At 44.1% G+C, this 19,274-nt stretch overlaps 1 protein-coding gene across 7 annotated transcripts in view; it reads right to left on the reverse strand.

The window, feature by feature from the left end:
* Positions 1 to 19,274, reverse strand: part of PLAC1 (placenta enriched 1) — an 84,742-nt gene continuing 65,468 nt past the window's right edge. For all 7 annotated transcript variants that reach the window (XM_082377992.1, XM_082377991.1, XM_082377990.1 and 4 more), the window contains one exon: positions 1 to 4,673. In XM_082377992.1, the coding sequence (XP_082234118.1) occupies positions 3,977 to 4,615 (639 nt within the window). In that variant the 5' untranslated portion in view covers positions 4,616 to 4,673 and the 3' untranslated portion in view covers positions 1 to 3,976. The remainder of the gene's footprint in view (positions 4,674 to 19,274) is intronic.

The following is a 19,274-nucleotide window of genomic DNA, read 5'->3' on the forward strand; positions in this document are numbered from 1 at the left end:
ATGCATTTTTATCTTCCCATCTTTTGAATGGTTCCTATGCTTATGAACTCCCAGGCCCTTTCTCAGTACCAATCAGTCGACTGGCTTGAGCACCTACGGAATACCTTCACCAAGTACTATATAAGAGAAAGGCAACACAAAGGAACAAACAAATAGGAGAGGGTCTCCCATGCTCAGGAAGCACACGATCAAGTGGAGAAGATCAAACATGGAAGTGAAATGGTTGAAGTACACTTTTACTGAGTAATGACACGTCCAAGTCAAGTGCGGATTACTCTGGAATTCTGAAAAAAATTTTTGCCTAACTATACTGAGACGTCTACCCAGGCAAAATAGGATTCTCGACCACAATATTGCTTTGCATCTTTGTTCTTGCTGATTCCTTTGCCTAGAATGCCCTTGCCCTTCATCTTCATCTGATGAAATTCTCTCTCTTATTTAAGGTCTAGTTCAAAGGCCCCCAATTCCATGATGCCTAGGCCTACTCCATCTTGACTTATCTGTTGCACTGGAAAATCTAGCCCACCCAGCTCTCCCCCCACTAGAATCCCACGAGTCATACTTCTTCCATCTCTTGATCGCTTCTCTTCTGTCTCCTTTGATGTCTCTTCTTTTTTTCATAAGCGTGCCTTGAAGATTGAATGTTAGGGAATTTTGATTCTCTGGTTCTAATTGCCTGGATTCATGTCATATTTCCAAGGCTTTATCTCCCAGTAATTGTCTCTTACACCCCTTACTTGAGCTCCAGCTCAAGGAAGTTCAATTTCTTAAGCTAATTCCTGGACATATTCACTTGGATGACACTATCAGCTCCAACTCAACATGTCCAACCTGGACTCATCTTCACCCCTATCCTCTACCCTCATTGCAGTTTCCTTACTTAAAGCCAGAACTGACCATGTGTTCTGAGCTTCTAGGGCTCTAAATGGTGACAACTTCTTTGATTCAATCTCTTCTTTTTCACCTATATCCCGTCAGACAGATCAGGACTTAGCTCCAGTCTCATGCCCTCCATGAAGCCTGTCCTCTCTGCTCTAGGGTCTGGAGTCTTTCACACTCCCAATTTGCTTGCACGACTCAGTTTATCTCTTGACCAGGAATGGGGTTTCTATAGACATTTAACAATTTTATAGGCTGAAATGAATGAAGTCTTGTTGTTCTTCACTTGAAATCATTCTCATTTTCATCTCTTCCTACACTTCTATGCCTTCCCCCATCTGCTCTTCTCATCTCCTCTCACCTAGCTTAGAGCACTAACCCCCTAGGTGTCCTCCCATCAACAGTGCACTTCCACGCCCTGTGCCAGTACTTACGCTCACAGAGGATGCCCTTCTTCCTCTTCTCTGCTTAGCCAGCTCCTCCTCATCTTCTAAGAGTGAGATCACTGCCCCCCTCTACCAGGAAATCTTCCTGGATCTTCCAACCCAAATGGAAGCTTCTCTTCTCTGGGAGGGAGTGTTGAATGTAGGGGAGGAAAGTGCATTTTGGAGCTAGTCCAACCTGGGTTTGAATCCCAGTGATGTTACGTATTAACTGTCTGGCCTCAATTTCTCTGAGCCTCAGGTTCCTCATCTATAAAACAGAGAAAATAATTTCTATCTTGCAGAGCTGTTGTGAGAATTAAATAAAGTCATGTATGTAATGTGTCTGGCACGTGGTAACAACTATCATTACCATGTAGGTTTTGAGTCTCCTTTAAGGCTGATACGTTGCACAACCCCAGGGTGGTGTCTCCATGAATACTGCCCCTTGCAGTTGTCAAGTGCACAACTTGCACGTGGTAGTCCAGGTCTATTATGTCTAGTATTGATTGTTTGCTAAGTTATTTATATGTGTTTTAGTGTTTAATAATCCATAAGCTTCTGAAGAGAAGATGGGGAAGGGCAGTGCTCGTTCTCTTGTACAGTCTTGTTTACTGCTACTTCTCTAGCCCCATCTCTCACCACTGTCAACTGCCCCCCACCCCAATTGTATTGGATTAAACTACTTGTGGTTTCTCTGATGGCCGCAGCCCCAGTCCTCAGGTCTCTGAACAGACCCATTCTCTGGGCTAGAATAGCCTCTAGCTCCCTAGGCTTGTTTACTTGTCTCTTCCTGATTAGACCATGTTAGTCTTGTTCACCATTGCATGCTCAGCATCTAACATAATGCCTGGAACATAGGATGAGTGCAATAAATGTTTGTTGAATGAATACATTGTTTTCAGGGATTATTACCTAGTTTTCCTCAAGAAGGGGCATGAGATTTTTAAATGAACAGCTGTGCTTCTTCAACTATCATGACTGCAATAGACTGGATGTTTGTGCCCCTCCCCCCAATTTCTATGTTGAAATCCTAACCGCCCAATGTGGTAGTATTAGGAGGTGTGGCCCTTGGGAGGTGATTAGGTCATGAAGGTGGAGCCCTCATGAATGGGATCAGTGCCCTTATAAAAGAGGCCCCAGAGACCTCTTTTGCTTTCTATCCATCATGTGAGGACACATGTAGTCTACAACTTGGAAGAGGGCTCTCACCATAACCTGACCATACTGGCTCCCTGATCTCGAATTTCTAGCTCCCAGAATCATGAGAAATAAATTTCTGTTGTTTATAAGCCACCTAGTCTCTGATACTTTGTTATAGCAGCCCAAACAGACTAACACAATGACTAAATTACTAATGTCTACTGTAATCCTTTGTGTATATTATCATGTACATTGTGCTAACATTGTCTGCTTCTTAATAAATGTGTGACCTTGGGCAAGTTTCTTAATCATTCTGTGACTCAGTTTCCTTATTTGTAAAATGGATATAGTAAGAGTATTTCTCTCAGGGCTGTAGTGAGGATTCAATGAGATGCGTCTACTATTTGGAATGGTCTCCCTCAGATCATCCCAGGGCTGGCTCCTTTTTCACATTCAAGATGCAGTTCAAATGGCAAATTCTCAGCAGCTTTCCCTGACCACTCTGACTCCTTCTCCAATTTCTCTCATATCGCTTTGTTTTAAGTTCGTCATGGCATTCATCGCTGTCTGATTTTCTCTTTGTGTACTTATTTATTTGTTTACTAGCTGTGTGACCTTGATTTCTCTGAGCCTCAGTTTCTATTCACTGCCATATCCTCAGTACCTAGAATATAGTAGCGCCCAGTGAATATTTGTTGAATGAACTGACTTACCTTCCCTTTCCGAGTCTTTGAGAACAGTAATGGATAGCTAGACTTGGGTGAAAATTTTCTGATCACATAAGTCGGGGGACAAAACTCTTTTCAGAGTGCTATCAGTCTGTGGCTAAGTATAAGATCTAGCCCCTGGCCTCAGGAGCTTACCATCTAGTTGGTGGGATGTGAGTTGAGTGATTCCTAGAACCACTGGTGGATTATAAATCACTAGTGCAAATTCTGCCTTCCGTGGACAAAAAGTGATACAGAAAAGTGATGGATCAAACTAAGAAGTTATGTGGCTAAGTGCTAAGTTGAGTGGTGTAGAGTCTCAGGGATATGGGTAGACAGATGGAGGGATTCAGCTGGGGGACCTTAAAGGAGAGAGAAGTCATCCTAAAGAAGGGACCAGACACTAATGTTTGTAAAGCACTTAGAAGAGTGTCTGGCCCATAGTAAAAGCTATGTGTGTGTTTATGAAATAAAAACGCCCAACTGATATTTTTATGCCATCAGGATTTTATTTTTTCTCTTAATAAAGATACAGGACTTCCCTGGCAGTCCAGTGGTTAAGACTTCGAGCTTCCACTGCAGGGGGCGCGGGTTCGATCCCTGGTCGGGGAACTAAGATCCCACATGCCGGGTGGCATGGCCAAAAATGGGGGAAAAAAAAAAGATACAAAAATAGAAAAAAACTTTGTTCATGAAATTACCACGGGCTGCTCTTTCTCAAAAGCACGCATAAGAGGGCCACAAGAGCACTTATTTGTCTGATATTAGTAAATATTATATACCAATTTTAGAAAGAGCATCAACTGGAGACCCCAAACCTAGGGATCACATGGACGCAATCTGATCATCCAGGCGAAGAGACCAGTTCTCAGAAGTATTAACAAAGGAAGAAAACTGCACGGGATGGGCCTCCTGAGCCTCTGCTTGGTGATATGGGCCCCGGGTCTGCCCTTCTTCGTTGAAGACACAAGGCGGACAGTCACAGTTGGGCCTTCGGCTGGACTGTGACGAGGTGAACACCTCATAGCACGTCTCACCATCCCGGGTTGTGATGGCTCCCTCGCTGGCTGCTTTCCTGGCGCAGGGCATCGTGGGCCACGGGGAACGTTGCGGGGCAGTGCAGGACACCGGGATCACGTACTTAGACGACCTATGCTTGGAAGCATAGTGCAGCTCGGTGTTGTAGAGAACCATGTCCTGAGAGACAGCCTTGGCCCTGATGCCACATTCCGTCACACGGTAGGTGAACTGGTAGGCATGGGGCTGAACATGGTTGGCAGGGCAACCCAGTCCCAAGTGCAACTCATGAAAGTGCACATATACGTCATTGTTCAACATGAAGGGGTGTACGGTGACTATGAACCAGTCTATGGAGCACAGAACAGTCATCGGATTTTGTCCGGAACAGGCCGAAAACACAGAGGTGAGGAAGACTAGCCCTCCTATCAACTTGAAAACTTTCATCCCGGTAGCGGATCAGGTAATGACTCTCAGGAAACAGGAAGCTGTCTGGTGAGGAGTTCTAGAGCACAAAGAAACACAAAAGGAAAATCGTCTTATTTCCTATTGAAAGTTCAAACACGATCATTTTCTAAAAACAAAAGACCATTCCTAAAGCATTAAAAAAAAAAAAAGAAGAAGCTAAGAGAGTAGAACTTAAATGTTCTCACTAAAAAGAAAAAAGGTAAACACGAGAAGTGAGGGATGTGTTAATTAACTTGATGGGGGAAATTTTTTCACAATGTAAACGTATGTCAAATCAGCACGTTGTATACTTTAAATCCCTTCCAATTTTACTTGTCAATTATACCTCAATAAAACTGAAGAAAAAAAAAGAATAAAAAGCAAAGGAAAAGATCCCTGTGAGAGAGAACTGAATTTTGATGTCATTGTTGGAATTCATGTGTTTCTAGATGACTACAATCGCTTCTTTAAGTGACTTTACCATATTGTTTTGGTATAAAACACAAATCCCTCACATACAGAATGAGAGTCTACGCCGATAGGAGTAGCATTCCTTTGTGTGCAACCCCAGCCAAAAAGAAAACAAAACAGTTTTCATGCCAAACATTAAATAAGGTGACAGGAGATAACAGTTTAATTCAAGCTGACAGCACTTTCCTCCTGAAGGCCCCAGTGTCCTCCCATAGACCATACTAATGAACTCTTCTCTATTGCCTTCTTTTTTTGGTTAGCAACAGATTTAATTAAATGAAAACCTAACAAGAAATTGTGGTTTATTCCCGACATCCAAATATTGAAATTTTGCCAACTGGCTCACTTAAAATGATCAAATGAATGCTTCATAAATGCCAGCGGTAGCATCATAAGCCATTATGACCAACAGCCATTACGACCTTGCAAAATAGCGAAATTGCAGAGTGACAGGCAGAGCAGTATGAGAAGAAAAGAGTCATGCTAAGAACAAGTGTCTAAAACAGTTTCAGAAGGGGTACGCACAAAGGAAGAAGGAACAGGGATATCATCAACTACTGTTCTCAGTTTTCATTTTAAAAGTGAAAATGAAATAAATCAAATAGAAAAGTGCCTAAAAATTCAAAGGAAATGTCTATGCAGGGTTTTACTCTTGTTCCCTGCTGAATTAAGTAATCCTTGCGTAAATGAATTCATTCTTTGACTAATACTTATTGAGCATCTACTATGTGCCCAGCACTGTGCTAAATAAAAAGCATCCCAAGACAGTTCTTTCCTCCCCTCTTCCTCAGTTGCAAAAATGTAGCTCTTTCTCTTCCTTTGATACTGATGAATTTGCTGCATTCTTTAATGGAAACCATGGTGGAGGAGCCCACTAGCCAGGTGCAGTGGCCTGGATGAAGTGCTTTGTTTTCACATCAGCCCTTGATCTGGTTGGTACCCCTGTCTCTCCCTCTCTCCTTACTGACTCCTCATTCTCTTGGGGATGGTGAGGTGTAAAGAGAAGCCTAAGAGGTCTACCCGGCTCCTTCCTTGCCTCTTTGTTCTGAAATGGCTCTCTTAGGACTGCTTTTTTGTTTTTCACGAAGCAAAAAAAAAACAAGAAACAAAAAAAAGTAACAGAAAAACAGCAGCAGCAGCAACAAACCGAAAAACCCAGCCCTCTTACCCCTCCAAAAAACCAAACAAACAAAATACGACGATGACGACAACAACAACAAAAACCGAGTTAATTCGGATGCCAGCTGGTCTTGGATAATGACTCAACAGTTAAATAAACAAACCACTTGCTCTGGAATGATGCATATTTGCTGAGGTTCCTTCTGGAAGCTGAGATCATCACTCCATCACTGCTGCACTACTGCCTTGGTCTCAGGAAGACCACCCTGCCCTGAGCTTGCTTTAGGAGTGCCTTTCTCTCCCTCTCTCTCCCTCTTTCCTCCTTCCTTCACATGACCTCACAGCCTGGACCTATTTGCCCTGAACAAAAACCTCCCCTTTAGGTAGTTCCTGGAATAGGTCAGGGAAACAATCCTTCCACTCCAATTTTGTTGTTCAAACCCCAGAACTGACACCAAGTTTAAGGGTGTGCTCCTGTGCAGGGAGTTAGCCATCTACTTCCTCTGTATCCCTCGGGCATCTTTCCTATTGTCCCTCCTCCTCCTTCTCATGGTTAATCCAAAGAGAATTATAAAAAGCCCAAATTCTCTGAGAAACATTACAGTTGTCACCCAACGAATCATTTTAGACTACCTCACTCCCACCCCCAAAGCCACTTTTTGAATTACACTGCACTGAATCAGTCTTGAAGGAAGGGCTTGAGTAACATCACTGAGTTTGGGGGTTTATTTAGCACAAATCTCCAAACTCAGACAGTACAGAATCGGTTTCCTCTGATTTTCTTGTAGTCAGGGAGAGATTGCCACAAGATTGGAGCAATAATTGTGTGTGACATCATACCTTTGAGCTCAGATAAAACTGAAAAATGAAGTCAGTGGGACCCATGTTTAAGACTGCATCTCTAAGGTGAGAGGGAGGAGTTGGGAGATCAGGGGAGAGCAGAATGCACTTGCTAATAAGCTTGCTAACTCCTAGCTCAACGCCACTCTTGGGGAGTTGCTCCCTTTTGCTGAGCACAGGTCGTCAGAACTGGGCAGCCTCCCTTCCCTGCTGCCTGGCAATTCCCAGGGAAAGGTAGAGGGTGTGTGTGGGTGTGTGTGTGTGGGTGTGTGTTGAGGGATGGTTATAAGTCATTCACAACACGGTGTAAATTCATCAAATCAGTTGGCTTTGCTAACATCCAGCTGAGATGTGTTGGCAGAATAGGACCTTGGACTTGGATGGGGAGGGAGAGGGTTGGCTCTGAGAAAGAGGGCTGAGGGGCTAGAGATGGGAAGGGGGCGCCAGAAGAGAGGGTTGTGCAGTTTGCGCCAAACGGGAGGTATTTTTAGCCATAGTTGGGGCTGAGCCCAGCATCCCGGGAGCTGAGGGAGTTGAGGACTGGGGAAGAAATAACTGCAGAGAAGGGAGCGCTCACCCTGGGACTACTGTCGGGCTCCCCAGAGGCAGCTGGGCTGTTAGAAAGCAGGTCCCAGGGTTTGCATTACCATAGCCCCATTTTGGCTTGATTGCAAATTATCCTTGCGAAGCTCATAACTTCGATGCCTTTGTATAGCCAAGCAGGGCTCAGCTCTTGGTACCTACAGTCCTGAACTGAGCTATAGGGAAGCCGGCGAAACCAGAGCTGCTAATGACACCTGGATGCAAAACGTTTGCTTTCCTTGCAGCTACAGAGTACAGTAGCTTTCTGTTTTTCTAAATGTGGTTTATGCATATACATTTTCCATTAGTTTTTTAAAAAGTTTTCCTCCTTCCCCTTAAAAAAAAAATTCCCTAATAAGCCTAATTCTTAATACATCCTTTACGTTTTAAAAAAAAAAAAACATGAAACGTTTCATTCTGGGAATATGAACTCTATTTCTTAATGTCTTACAAGAAAGAGATTGAATATTGGTCTAAACACAGAGCATTTTTAATCTCAGGAAAAAAAAAGATACTTTTTAAGAGAGAAGTAAATTAGTTTTGTGATGTTGGTGAGTGAATTGAGACGCGTAACACAAATCTCCTTGAAAGCAGACAGATTGTTGCCTCCTCATCCCCTCTGATGTCGTTAGAGACACATACGAACTCTTTGCGTGGGGAATGGGGAGGGGATTAGCTAAACATTTCCACATCTGGTTTGAGAACAGTTTGGAAAAAGAATTCACTCTATAGACTCCTGGAAGCTTTTGGGGTCGACAGTTATTTATTTTTAAAATTCAGTATACTCATGACAGCATAGCTATCATTTGTATATTGTTTTCCCAGAATCTTGTTGTCAAAACAAAAGGAAACAGAGGGGAAAAGGAAACTCCAAAGCAGTACGCAATTATCTCAGGGAAATATAACTGTCAGGGCATTGATTTGCAGCAAAGTTTGTTCACTCTCTTGCAGCTGATTTGAAGAAAAATGAATCTGAGTTGGAATAAAGATTCCTTTACAAAATAAGAACAGAAGAAAGAATCCTAACACTCTGTGGACCCTTTAGTTTAGAAATTCAAATAGTCACATGTTGACTTTGCCCAGCCAACTATCTCAAGGTTTGGGAGCCTTTTAAAATCGAGGCCCAGTTTTAAAGAATTAGTTGGTTCGCTGCTCTCAAAGAAAGTGAGGACTGTGATTATACTAATGATGTCGAAGGGACATTAAAGTGAGTTAGAAAATTAAATTACTGCTTTTGTAGAATTTACATTCATTCTAAAGAAATCTGGGCCGGGTTTCGTTTTCCAACATAGTGAAACACGGTGTTAAAGTAACCACACGTTATTCATCGTTTGGCGAGGAAGAAGAATTATGAACTGCTAATGCTTAACAAAGTCCATTCTCTCAACTGAGGAAAACACCTTGACTCAACCCTAGGAAAGATTTCATTCAAATTAAACTAAAAAGTAATCATTAAAAGTGTTTTTTTCTGTTTTTTTCCCTGCTTTTCAGTAGAAAAATTGTAGGAAAAAACTGTAGAAAAATTGGGAGATATAGAAAAGAAAAAAAGAAGAAAACATTCTTCAATCTCAGAATAATCACTATTAAATTTTTGGTTTATATACTTTTAGTTTTGCGGGGGAGGGGGAAAAGTCTATATACATATATATGATCCAAAGTCATTTCAGGAAAAAAAAAAAAAGGGTAAGGCTTTTTGAAAGCTGTTTTTAATTTTTGACATTGAATTTGAAAGCAATCAAAGCATTATTTTTGTTTGGGCCATCTGGTTTTGTTCTTATAATCTGTTAAGCTATCAAGCATAGTTTAAATGTCATGGTTCATCTCCTGCACAAATAAAGGTTGCGAAATAAATAAGAATCCAAGCTCCTTGTAAGAGAGAGAAGTTTTCGCTGGGTCATTAATTTGGTTACTAAAAGGTGAAGAGTCTGATGTGAAATCAAACCATAATCAGGCTACGCAACAAGGGTAAACCATACCCTGACTGAACATAAGTATTTCCAAATAAATACAGAAAGCTGTACTTTAGTGGAAATGGCAAATATCAGGTCATGGGAACTCCTTCCCTTTCATGCAGAGAAGCTGAATTAGTTTAATTTTTAAAGTTGAACGAAGGGATGTATTTCATAATTTCCATAAAATGTAAGGAAAATCCCCAATGTGTGCCCCTAATCCAGTTTATGTTTTAATTTAATAATTTATTTGAGTTTGATTTTTCAGAAAACGACACCCTTTGCCACAAAGCCCCAGAGTCCCTCCTCATTTTAAAAGACAAGGTAAGTTTGTGTCTGTGCAGAGCTCGCAAATCTGCAGCAGCGCAGCCGCCTTTTTAACCCATTAGTCGTCTCCAGAGGGCTGCCCAAACCAGAGAAAGGCCCCTTCGCCCGAGATGATTTCCGGGTGTTACCACCAGAAGGCAGAGGACTGAATCAGACACTCCTTCAAGGGCTTCACCACCTCTTTGACACACCTGTGTCAATAAATGAGGGCTCAAGACGGCTTTCGAAAATGGTCAGGCATATTCTTCTCTCCCTTTCAAAATTGGGATTTGGGGGTACAGGTTTTCTTAAAGTGAGGTGCATATATACAGCCCCAGCTGAAGGATGGCTTAAGTCCAAATCAAGCCACAGTTGACTTTACAGCCTGTTTGGCTGATTTTTACCTGACTTGACCAATCTGTGGCTCTCCCAAGCCCAAAGCTACCTTGTGTATGCCCCACCCAGAATGTGGCCACTTGGTGCGTGGGTGTACACCCTGAGTGAGGCCATTCACCATATCTTGGCTCCTGAGGGGGAGAAAAGGTTTAGAAAAGGTTCCTTTGATAGGAAGGCTGTTGGTCGTTGTTAGGGAACTTACAATTTGGGAGGCTTGCCTGCATATTGCAATAGGTAAAGAGGCATTGTTCTGAGGCCAGGACATTGTGGGAAGAGCAAATCGTTCTCTCTCTCTCTCTCTCTCTCACACACACACACACAGATGGACAGATGGACGAGTAGATAGACACACACACTAAGAAGAAAGGAAAGCCCAAATCTATTTCCTGCTGTTGCCCTGATCCTTACTATTTTTCCCCATCCCTTAATCCTTGGACTGTAAATTCCTCAGGGGGCTGAGTCTTGATCTACCATAGTGTCTGGTACATGGTAAGTACTCAGTAAATATTTATTGAATAAAAGGATGAAGGAACCACTAGAAATTGCCACCTTCCACTGTTCTTGTCCAGTCCCTAAGGGCCTGAGTCTAGTTACTGGCTAAATCTCTCCTCCACTCCTTCCCCAAACTCCCAGTTGAAGGCCTGCGGTAGCAGTGAAAATTTTCTTGGTAGAAAGTGTAGGGCCCCTGTCAAGAGTCCTGCCCACTTACCCACCTGCCTGCCTACTGACCTCACTGATGCCAAGGGCTGTATGTCGGCCCAGCCCAATGGTACCCACTGCCCTCTCAATTAGCTCCTAGCCAGTCACCCCAAATGGAGCCAGCCCTCCTTGCGCTAACTCCCCAACCCTGGTCACTATCCTCCTTCCTTCTATCAAGCAACCAAGCACAACCAGTGTCAGCACACCTGGATTTAGCGGTAGATTCACAGGCTACCCCAGCTCTGATGGTCTCAGGTAACTGAACGAAGTCAACCTCTAGACAGCAGACAAGGTGCCACTCTCCTCTGGTCTGGCTTTACATGGGAGGAGAGAAGAAATTCTTAAGCCCACGCGGCCCAAGCCCAGGCAACTGAGAGACACAGCATCATGAGAACCGGAAGTCTCAGGTCCACAAGGTACTGAAGAGTCATGGGTGCCTAGAAGGGGCTTGCTGGAATCACTGGCTTGACTGAGGCAAATGGATACAGCCCCCTGAAGTCGCCCTGGATTCCCTTAGCTACAAGGAGGAACCAGACCGCGGGCTGGATGTCTGTTCCTCCTCAGAGCACATCTACACGTCCACTACCAGTTCCAAGCACAGAGGCACAAATCAGAAAACGCCAGAGGTTCCTGGGAAATCGGAGGCAAGATGGGTTAAGTCTCCCCCAGTGCAAATTGACCCTTGGCTCACCCTGGGCCAGGCTTGCCCAATCCACTCTGCCAACTCCAGACTGAGAGAGATCCAGGCCAACTTCAGGTTTTGTTTCAGCATCCCCCAGCCTGAGTGCTCCCCAAAGTGCTTCTAAGTTGACCCCATCTCCACGTATGCTATTGTATTTCACTGGCAGATATCACTCTCCATTTCTGCCATCTGTACCTTTTATATAACAAAAGTTTGACTTTGGGTGTGATAGGTCCTTATCTTAGCAATATCAAAATACTTGGGGCAGAGCATTGGCTTGGTACCTTCTCCATGCAATTATTATTTTGTTAAAATAGATACATAATAGGTTGAACATGAGTTCATCATCTGCCTATTATAATGTATATATGTTTAAAAGTAAATATATAGCATATAAATAATGTTAAAAATAAATATAAAAGGCTGACCTATTATTATATCTGATAATATATACATATGTGATATATAATACTATTAAAATATATATTAACAACAAAAAGAGGAGGGCCTCTCCTCCCTGGCAATCTATCTTCCCCTTAACAAAGAATAAAGGACTCTTTTCTGAAATTGTATTCAAGGGTCGAGCCTCTAATCCAATATGACTGATGCCCTTACTAAAAGGAGAAATTTGGACACAGAGGGAAGACAATGTGAAGTCACAGGGAGAAGACAACCATGTGACTGGAGTGATGCATTTACAAGCCAAAGAACGCTAAGGATTTTCAGCAAACACCAGAAACTAGAAGAGGCAAAGAAGGATCCTCTCCTAGAGCCGTCAGAGAGAGAGCATGTCTCTGCTGACACTTTGATCTTGGACTTCTAGCTTCCAGAACTGTGAGAGAATACATTTCTGTTATTCTCAGAATAACCACCCAGTTTGTGGTCCTTTGTACAGCAGCCCTAGGAAACTAATAAATATGTTTTTCCAACAACTTGAACAGACACACATGCCTCCTTCCCGAGATAAGAGCTTGAAACGATGAATGTTCTGTCTTGCTACAACATTAAATCCATTTGGGATTAGGAAGATGATGACTAACCAGGAATGGAGACAGGAAGTTAGAAAGAAAGAAGCCTGTCTAAAGGGGTGCTGGTGCTGGTACTGGACGCCTGCAGGAGAATGGAGTTAGGGAGGGAGATTATAACATAACATTTGGAAGATTTTCCTAACTTTAAAAGTTGTCCAAAAATGAACGGAGAAGTCCGGTGTAGAACTAAGCGTCTTCGGTTCTCTGCAGGCCTTCCGGTAGCGTCTGGGTGGTCACTTGTCAGGATGGCTGGAGAGGGAATTCCTGTCCTATGTGGGAGGCTACATTAGAGAGTCTTGAAGGCTCTGATTATCAGTGAATGCTGTGTGTGTGTTCCCATGCATGTGTTCATAATATATTATCACAATTCATAATGTGGTCATAATTGTGTATCATAATGTGGTCATAATGAGCTCATATATTATGAACACAGGCAGGAGAGAACACACACACACACACACACACACACACACACACACACACACCCCATGCAGCTATGTATATAGGTCTTCCTGACATATACGAGACAACACAATACTGCCTCACAGGGACCTGAGCCCTAAGCCAGGTTTTTGTTGTGATTGGCGCTTACTGATATTCATGGCAATGACAAGGGCAAGGTGCCAGGGGAGAAGGGGGGGTGAGTCACCATATAGACATAAATACTCAGAATGGGGCTTACCGTCCAGCTGTAAGTGATGGGGGGCTGACATGGCCTTTCCAAGCAGCATGATCTCTGAAAGCCCCGCACTAGGGATCCTCTTTACAAACCTCCTGCACTGAATGCAAAGGCTGGGGCTCTGCTCCTGGGAACTAGCACCACAGCTATAGGGCAAGTGCTCAAAAGTGTAAATATTCTCTATTTAACCTAGAAAGGGCTGGTAGGAACAACTTTTCTTCTCTGTTTATGCTTCTTTGCCACGTTCTAAGCAATTGCAGAATCCCAGGATTTTTGAAAGTTTGTTTCAACATATATGAGTCACGTATGGCAATAAATCTCAAATTTTTTCTTTAATTTGGATATCTATTCTTTGTATAGAGACACCCCTCCCATAGAGTGTGTTCTCTCCTGTTATCTCCCTTGATCCTTTCAGCAATCCTGTAAGGTCCTCAAAGACAGACATCACATGTTAAAGCTGTGGAAATGGGGGCCCAGAAGGGTGGAGAGACTTTGGGCCTCAGGCCTTCCCAGCAGTCTGCCTGGCTTCTCTTCCCCCTTTACACCAGATACAAAATTGTAAGATATTATGGTGAGCAAATCATTGTGGAAAGGAAGGGAAAGCCCTGAAGTGGTTTGACCTATGGACTAGAGGGGGCAGAATTGATTCTCAAACTCAGCCAAGGGAGCTGAGCAAACCAAAAGTACAGGGGGGCTCTGGGAGCAGCTTCCCACAGCTGCAAAAAGCCGAGAGTAGCTCTAAGGTGGCAAATGGCAGTGAGGGGCAGGGACGGAACCTTCCAGAATAGCCCAAGATTTGAAAAAGACAAGAGGAAGGACGGAGTATTCACGGGCTGGAGAGGGCAGACCCAGTTAGACAGCAGCTGAGCGTGTCATTTGTGCTTCCCCTGTCACTTTTTAAAATTTTCTTTCTACTCCTAAGTTATGGGAACCAAGACAGAAACCGACTCCACCCATTAGACTAAGGCTGCGCATCAGAGGCAGCTGCCTGGTGTAGAAACTGAAATTCCTCTTAAGAAGGAAGGAAGGAAACAAACATTTATCGAGACGTTGGGCTAAGCGGCTTTACTTGCAGCATCTCACTGAATCCTCACAGCGACCCTGTGTGGGAGGTACTCGTAGTAATAGCCACGTTTTACAGAAGAAGAAATTGAGTATCAGATAGGTTAGGAAACTCACTGAAGACACAAAGCTAGTAAGCGGCAAAGATAGGATTGGAAGCATCTGCCGTGCTCATGGAGCTTCCATCGTTTTCTTTCTAGTATCTGCCAACGCTAGGAAAGTAACACAGGGAAGGTGTTTAACAAAGAGGACATTAAAAAAAGAGGCACAGATTGTTTATGGGGATCAGAGTCTAGGACGATGGGAAGGTAAGGAAATTAATAGCTTTTTAAGCAGGAAGAATGGAGAAAAAAAGGCAGTAAGTGAGAGACAGAAATTCAGATGCACTCAGAGAAGATAATTCCAGATCACTCATCACTCCTTGTACCTTAGACTTCTTAAGAGCAAGCAGTCAGTCCTGATTTCGACGGAATACGTTTCTTCCATGAGCTGCAGGCTGACCCAGAGCATAGAGCACCTCAGGACATGCTGTGTACTCAGGCCTTCCCCATCTGTTTTGACAAGGGAAGTGTGTATGGTTTCTGTACAAAGCCACCAAATATGGCAACCTCAGACTATGAAGAATGGCCCGCAAGCTCACCCATAAAATCTCTATGACTGGAAAAAAGGGACCACATATTCTCAAACTGTTACATTTGTTACAGAAGTGGAGAATCACATGTTCCTAATTCCACCCCAAGGACAGAGATTGTGTCTCTTTCTGATTTCATCATGTCTTTAAAAGGAATGCTGGGCTTCTTTTACCAGGCCTGGATGTTTGTGAAGCTCCACGCAGGGCTTGGATGGGAGGGGGGAGGGAGCAGACATCCGAAAAGGACTTCACATTAGTTCCATGTTCTAAACAACTATTGCTGGGCCGCCCCGGTGCCCTGACAAAGTTGGGTTTTCACAAACATTTCAGTACTCACTTTAAAAGAAGCCCACGTGGTGAGTATAAAGAAATCAGCGGGGCTGGGGTGCCCTTGGTTCCTGGTCGAAGCCACTAGCTCGGGATGCTGGAGAAAGGAACTGAGCTGGTTTCCCCCAATAATACCATCTGGCATGCCCTCAGACCCCTCATGAAGAATCTTATAGTGTTTGAGCCATGCACTGGCTCATAATAAGAGTTGAACAACTGTGGCCCTCACCTGTTAGAAATCAAGACTGGGTTATGAAATCCAGCAGGGCTGACCCATCAGAAGGGCCTGACCATTTTGTGTGGAAGGCGAACCTCTCCTAAACCCGGGGATTAGCGTGTTCACATTGGGACAGTCACTGAAGCAGGTGCTCATTCTCCGGGGGGTTCAGAGTCATTTTTTCTGACTGCCTAGAGGTAGAGGCTGAAATAGAACAAGTCCTCAAAGGGCATGACCTCGTACAGGGGACTGGGAGATAAGGGAGACAATCCTTGTTCTTTGCTTCCTTGGAAAATGGAAAGAGAAACTCTCGGCCCAAAATGGCAGCTGCCCTGGCGTTTGTGCTACAGAACGAGGGGGAAGGAGCTGATTAAAGAAATATGAAGGATTGTCCTTCTCAAGGGATATGGTCATTTGGGACACATCCCTCACTAGGAATGTATGTTTAAATTCTGAGTCTCTAATTAAGCAACACTTTCAAAAGGGCCACCTTATCACTGTTTATAAAATAAACTGATTTTCAGGAAGGAGGATTTTTCCCTTCCTTTGAGAGATCTTGCTGGTGGGAGATTGTCAACCTGGGAGGCATTTTTTTTTTCAAAAAAATCAAGTTTTAAGTAGCATTTGTTATCTCTAAATACAAGAATTTATGGTTTTACTTTGTCTTCTTAAGATTCCACAAGCCTATAAAGGTGACTAGAAATTTGGTGCCAGTAATCTTCTGGTTATGACTCCCCCGATATGGACACGTCCTTGGGATTTCTAGGCTAATTGGATATTGGGGATAATAAGTGGTCTTGGGGAGGAGATTACGGAGGAGACAGTGACTTAGCTCATCTTACAGGACAGAAATGGGTGAGGTTTATATGGAGACACTTATATGGACAGAAAAAGGGTGAGAAGAAAGTCTGAGGAAAGACTCTTCAAAATAAGACCATGGAGGGCTTAAGGCAGGATAGTCTAGTGGCTGAGTGGCTTTGATGTGTCAGAGAGACCTGGAATAAAACTGTACTCTGTTTTTACGTGCTGCGTAACCCTGGGCATGTCACTTTCTAAGCATTGCTTTCCTCATTTATAAAATAAGGAAAGTAACAACAACAACAATAATAATACTTCGTAGGGTTGTTGTGAGGATTAAATGAGACCATGAATGTAAAACTGTTTAGTATAGTTCCTGACATGTAAGTGCTCAGTAAATGGTAGCTATTATTAAAACCATTATTCTTTTTTTTTTTTTGGCCGCACCGTGCAGGGATCTTAGTTCCCTGAGCAGGGATCGAACTGGCACCCACAGCAGTGAAAGCCCTGGGTCTTAACCACTGGACCGCCAGGGAATTCCCTAACATCATGATTCTTGAACACAGCAACTCAAACTGTGCAGAAACTCAATTAAACAGGGCTCATAGCACCTTTTAGAAGCTCCTAATCTATGTTCATACTGATGTCTAAACCACATTCTGAGTTTTTTAAATGCCTGGGCATTGGAGATAGACCTAAACTTGAACTGGGGCTCTGTCGCTTCCTAGCTGGGTGACTCTGGGCAAGTCACTTCCCCCTCCTGGCCTCAGTTTCCTCATAAAAAAAAAAAACAGGGCCAGGTATAGTAACTACCTCTTGGGTTGGAGGGTTGAATGAGGTATGAGAAATGGCACATCCAGGGCACGGCACAGAGCAAGTGCCTGATAAATGGGACCTATAGGCTAGGCTTGGGCAGACAGCCTGGCTGCGGGCTCCTTTCCCCTCCCACCTCCCTCCATCCCCACCTCCCTCCACCCCCCTGTGAGTCCCAACTAGACTCCCATCAATCTGCCACTCTCCCCGGGGGGTTGCCGGAAATTCCTGGCGCGGATGTCTCCTACAGGGATGAATTTTGGATATTCCTCCATCCACCCTGTTACCACTGAATTATGGGGAGAGAGAGAAGGAGAGAAGACCCATTGAGAGGGAGAGGAGAAAACAAGCGTCTTCTGTATACTCCTGCCCTGGCTAGCCCAGGCTTATGCCTGAAATAGGTGTTCGGTAAATACTGGAGGAATGTATGTACAAATGAATGAAAAAAGAGAGGCGGCGGGCAGGCATCCGGGAAGGCAGAGACAGAAATGAGAGTCGTGGCAAGCTTTTTCTGACGATGCACCCGCAACAGTTCTCTATCACGGGGCCTCCCCAGGCCGGAGACCGTGGCCAGCCCCAATCCTCTCCTTCTTGGTGCACACGTTATGTGCAACACCTGTCACGCCCCCTCCAAGACACCCAGACAGAAGCTTGGGGGTGGATCGGGGCTCCCCACTTTGGGTTCAGAGCACCTGAATCTCTCAGCTGTGGGCAGAAAACAGCTTCATTCCAATGCTGGTCTCAGGAAGCTCCTCCAGGGATGTCCAGATAGAATCCCATCCATCATTCTGAGATTCCCTTCTTGTCCTGAGGCTGAGCAGGTGGGGGGCCAGAGGACAGATCCCCTAGCCACTTCCGATTCTCATTTCACACATGCAAGCAATATAACTACCAGGTTTTGCCGTGAGCGATGTGCAAATGAGTGAGGACACCTGTACACACAGGTGGATCAACGCGAGCGCGGAACATGAGTGCCGAACCGTGGAAGGCACTGAGGCGGAGGATTATGCTTTTTACAGGCAACGCCTTAAAACCTCCTGTGCCATGGTTTCTCAGTGCCTTTCATAAGCTCAACTTCTGTTCTGACATGTGTTTCAAATAAGGTTTCCCTCCATAAAAATACCACTTAAGGACACACATGCAGGAATGTGCATTTGGCTTTTCCTGGGTGTGAAATATTTTATTTGATGTGCTGATTTTCAAACTACATTGCTGGAAAATTAATATACACTTAATTGCCTGGGTGACAACCTCTCACCACAGAAGCAACAGTGGTTCAGATCCTGAATCCTTGATTCTTGACCTCTTGCTCCCTGTGAGTCCCAACCTCAATGTCACACCCAGTCTCCTATCGCCCACACATTCTGCCAATGACCCATAAAAACAGGCCCAACATCTCAAACAAAACAAAGAACAAAAAACAAAAAAACCCCGCCACCAACTGGAAAAAGAGTGTGAAGATTCTACCCTACATGATGTGATTGAAAATTAAAAAAATGTTTTAAAGAGAACCATTAAGCCAGGCCTTTCTAACCCATGAAACTTTTGATTGGTTCCACATTCACATCATCTCTGGCTCAGTTTGGTTCTTGGGGCCTGACTCAGCAAGCTTTTGTATTATCTCATTCCAAACATGCTGAGGGTGAGGGGTATCACTAAGTTACCCTTTTATCGTTAAAAAAAAAAATATTGGTGAAAACCAGAACTGACTTCCAATGTGGGCAATTCCAGCGAATGGGGCAGCATATGAGCCCCAGGGAGTGTGTGGAGGGGACCCCGAGGTGGAGGTAATTTTGGCCTGATGGCAGCTGGCCGGGCAGCTGGGAGAGAGCAGCTGCAGGGGGGGACTGCTTCCACGGAGGGTAGATTTCAAGTTGGACTTCTGTGCAGAACTGTTCAAGTTGACCTGACTCTGGGTCAAATTCTATCCCTCGGTGTATGTTACTGGCTTATGCTTTGACATGAGACGCACGGCAGTGGGGAAGTGAGCCAGGGCCGTAACAAGGACCCTTGCCTACTTCCGGAGTCGCAGCGTTATTGGGGAGATTTCAGGACCCAAA

This window comes from Balaenoptera borealis (assembly GCF_965194805.1).
Source record: "Balaenoptera borealis genome assembly, chromosome: X".
Taxonomy (NCBI): Eukaryota; Metazoa; Chordata; class Mammalia; order Artiodactyla; family Balaenopteridae; genus Balaenoptera; species Balaenoptera borealis.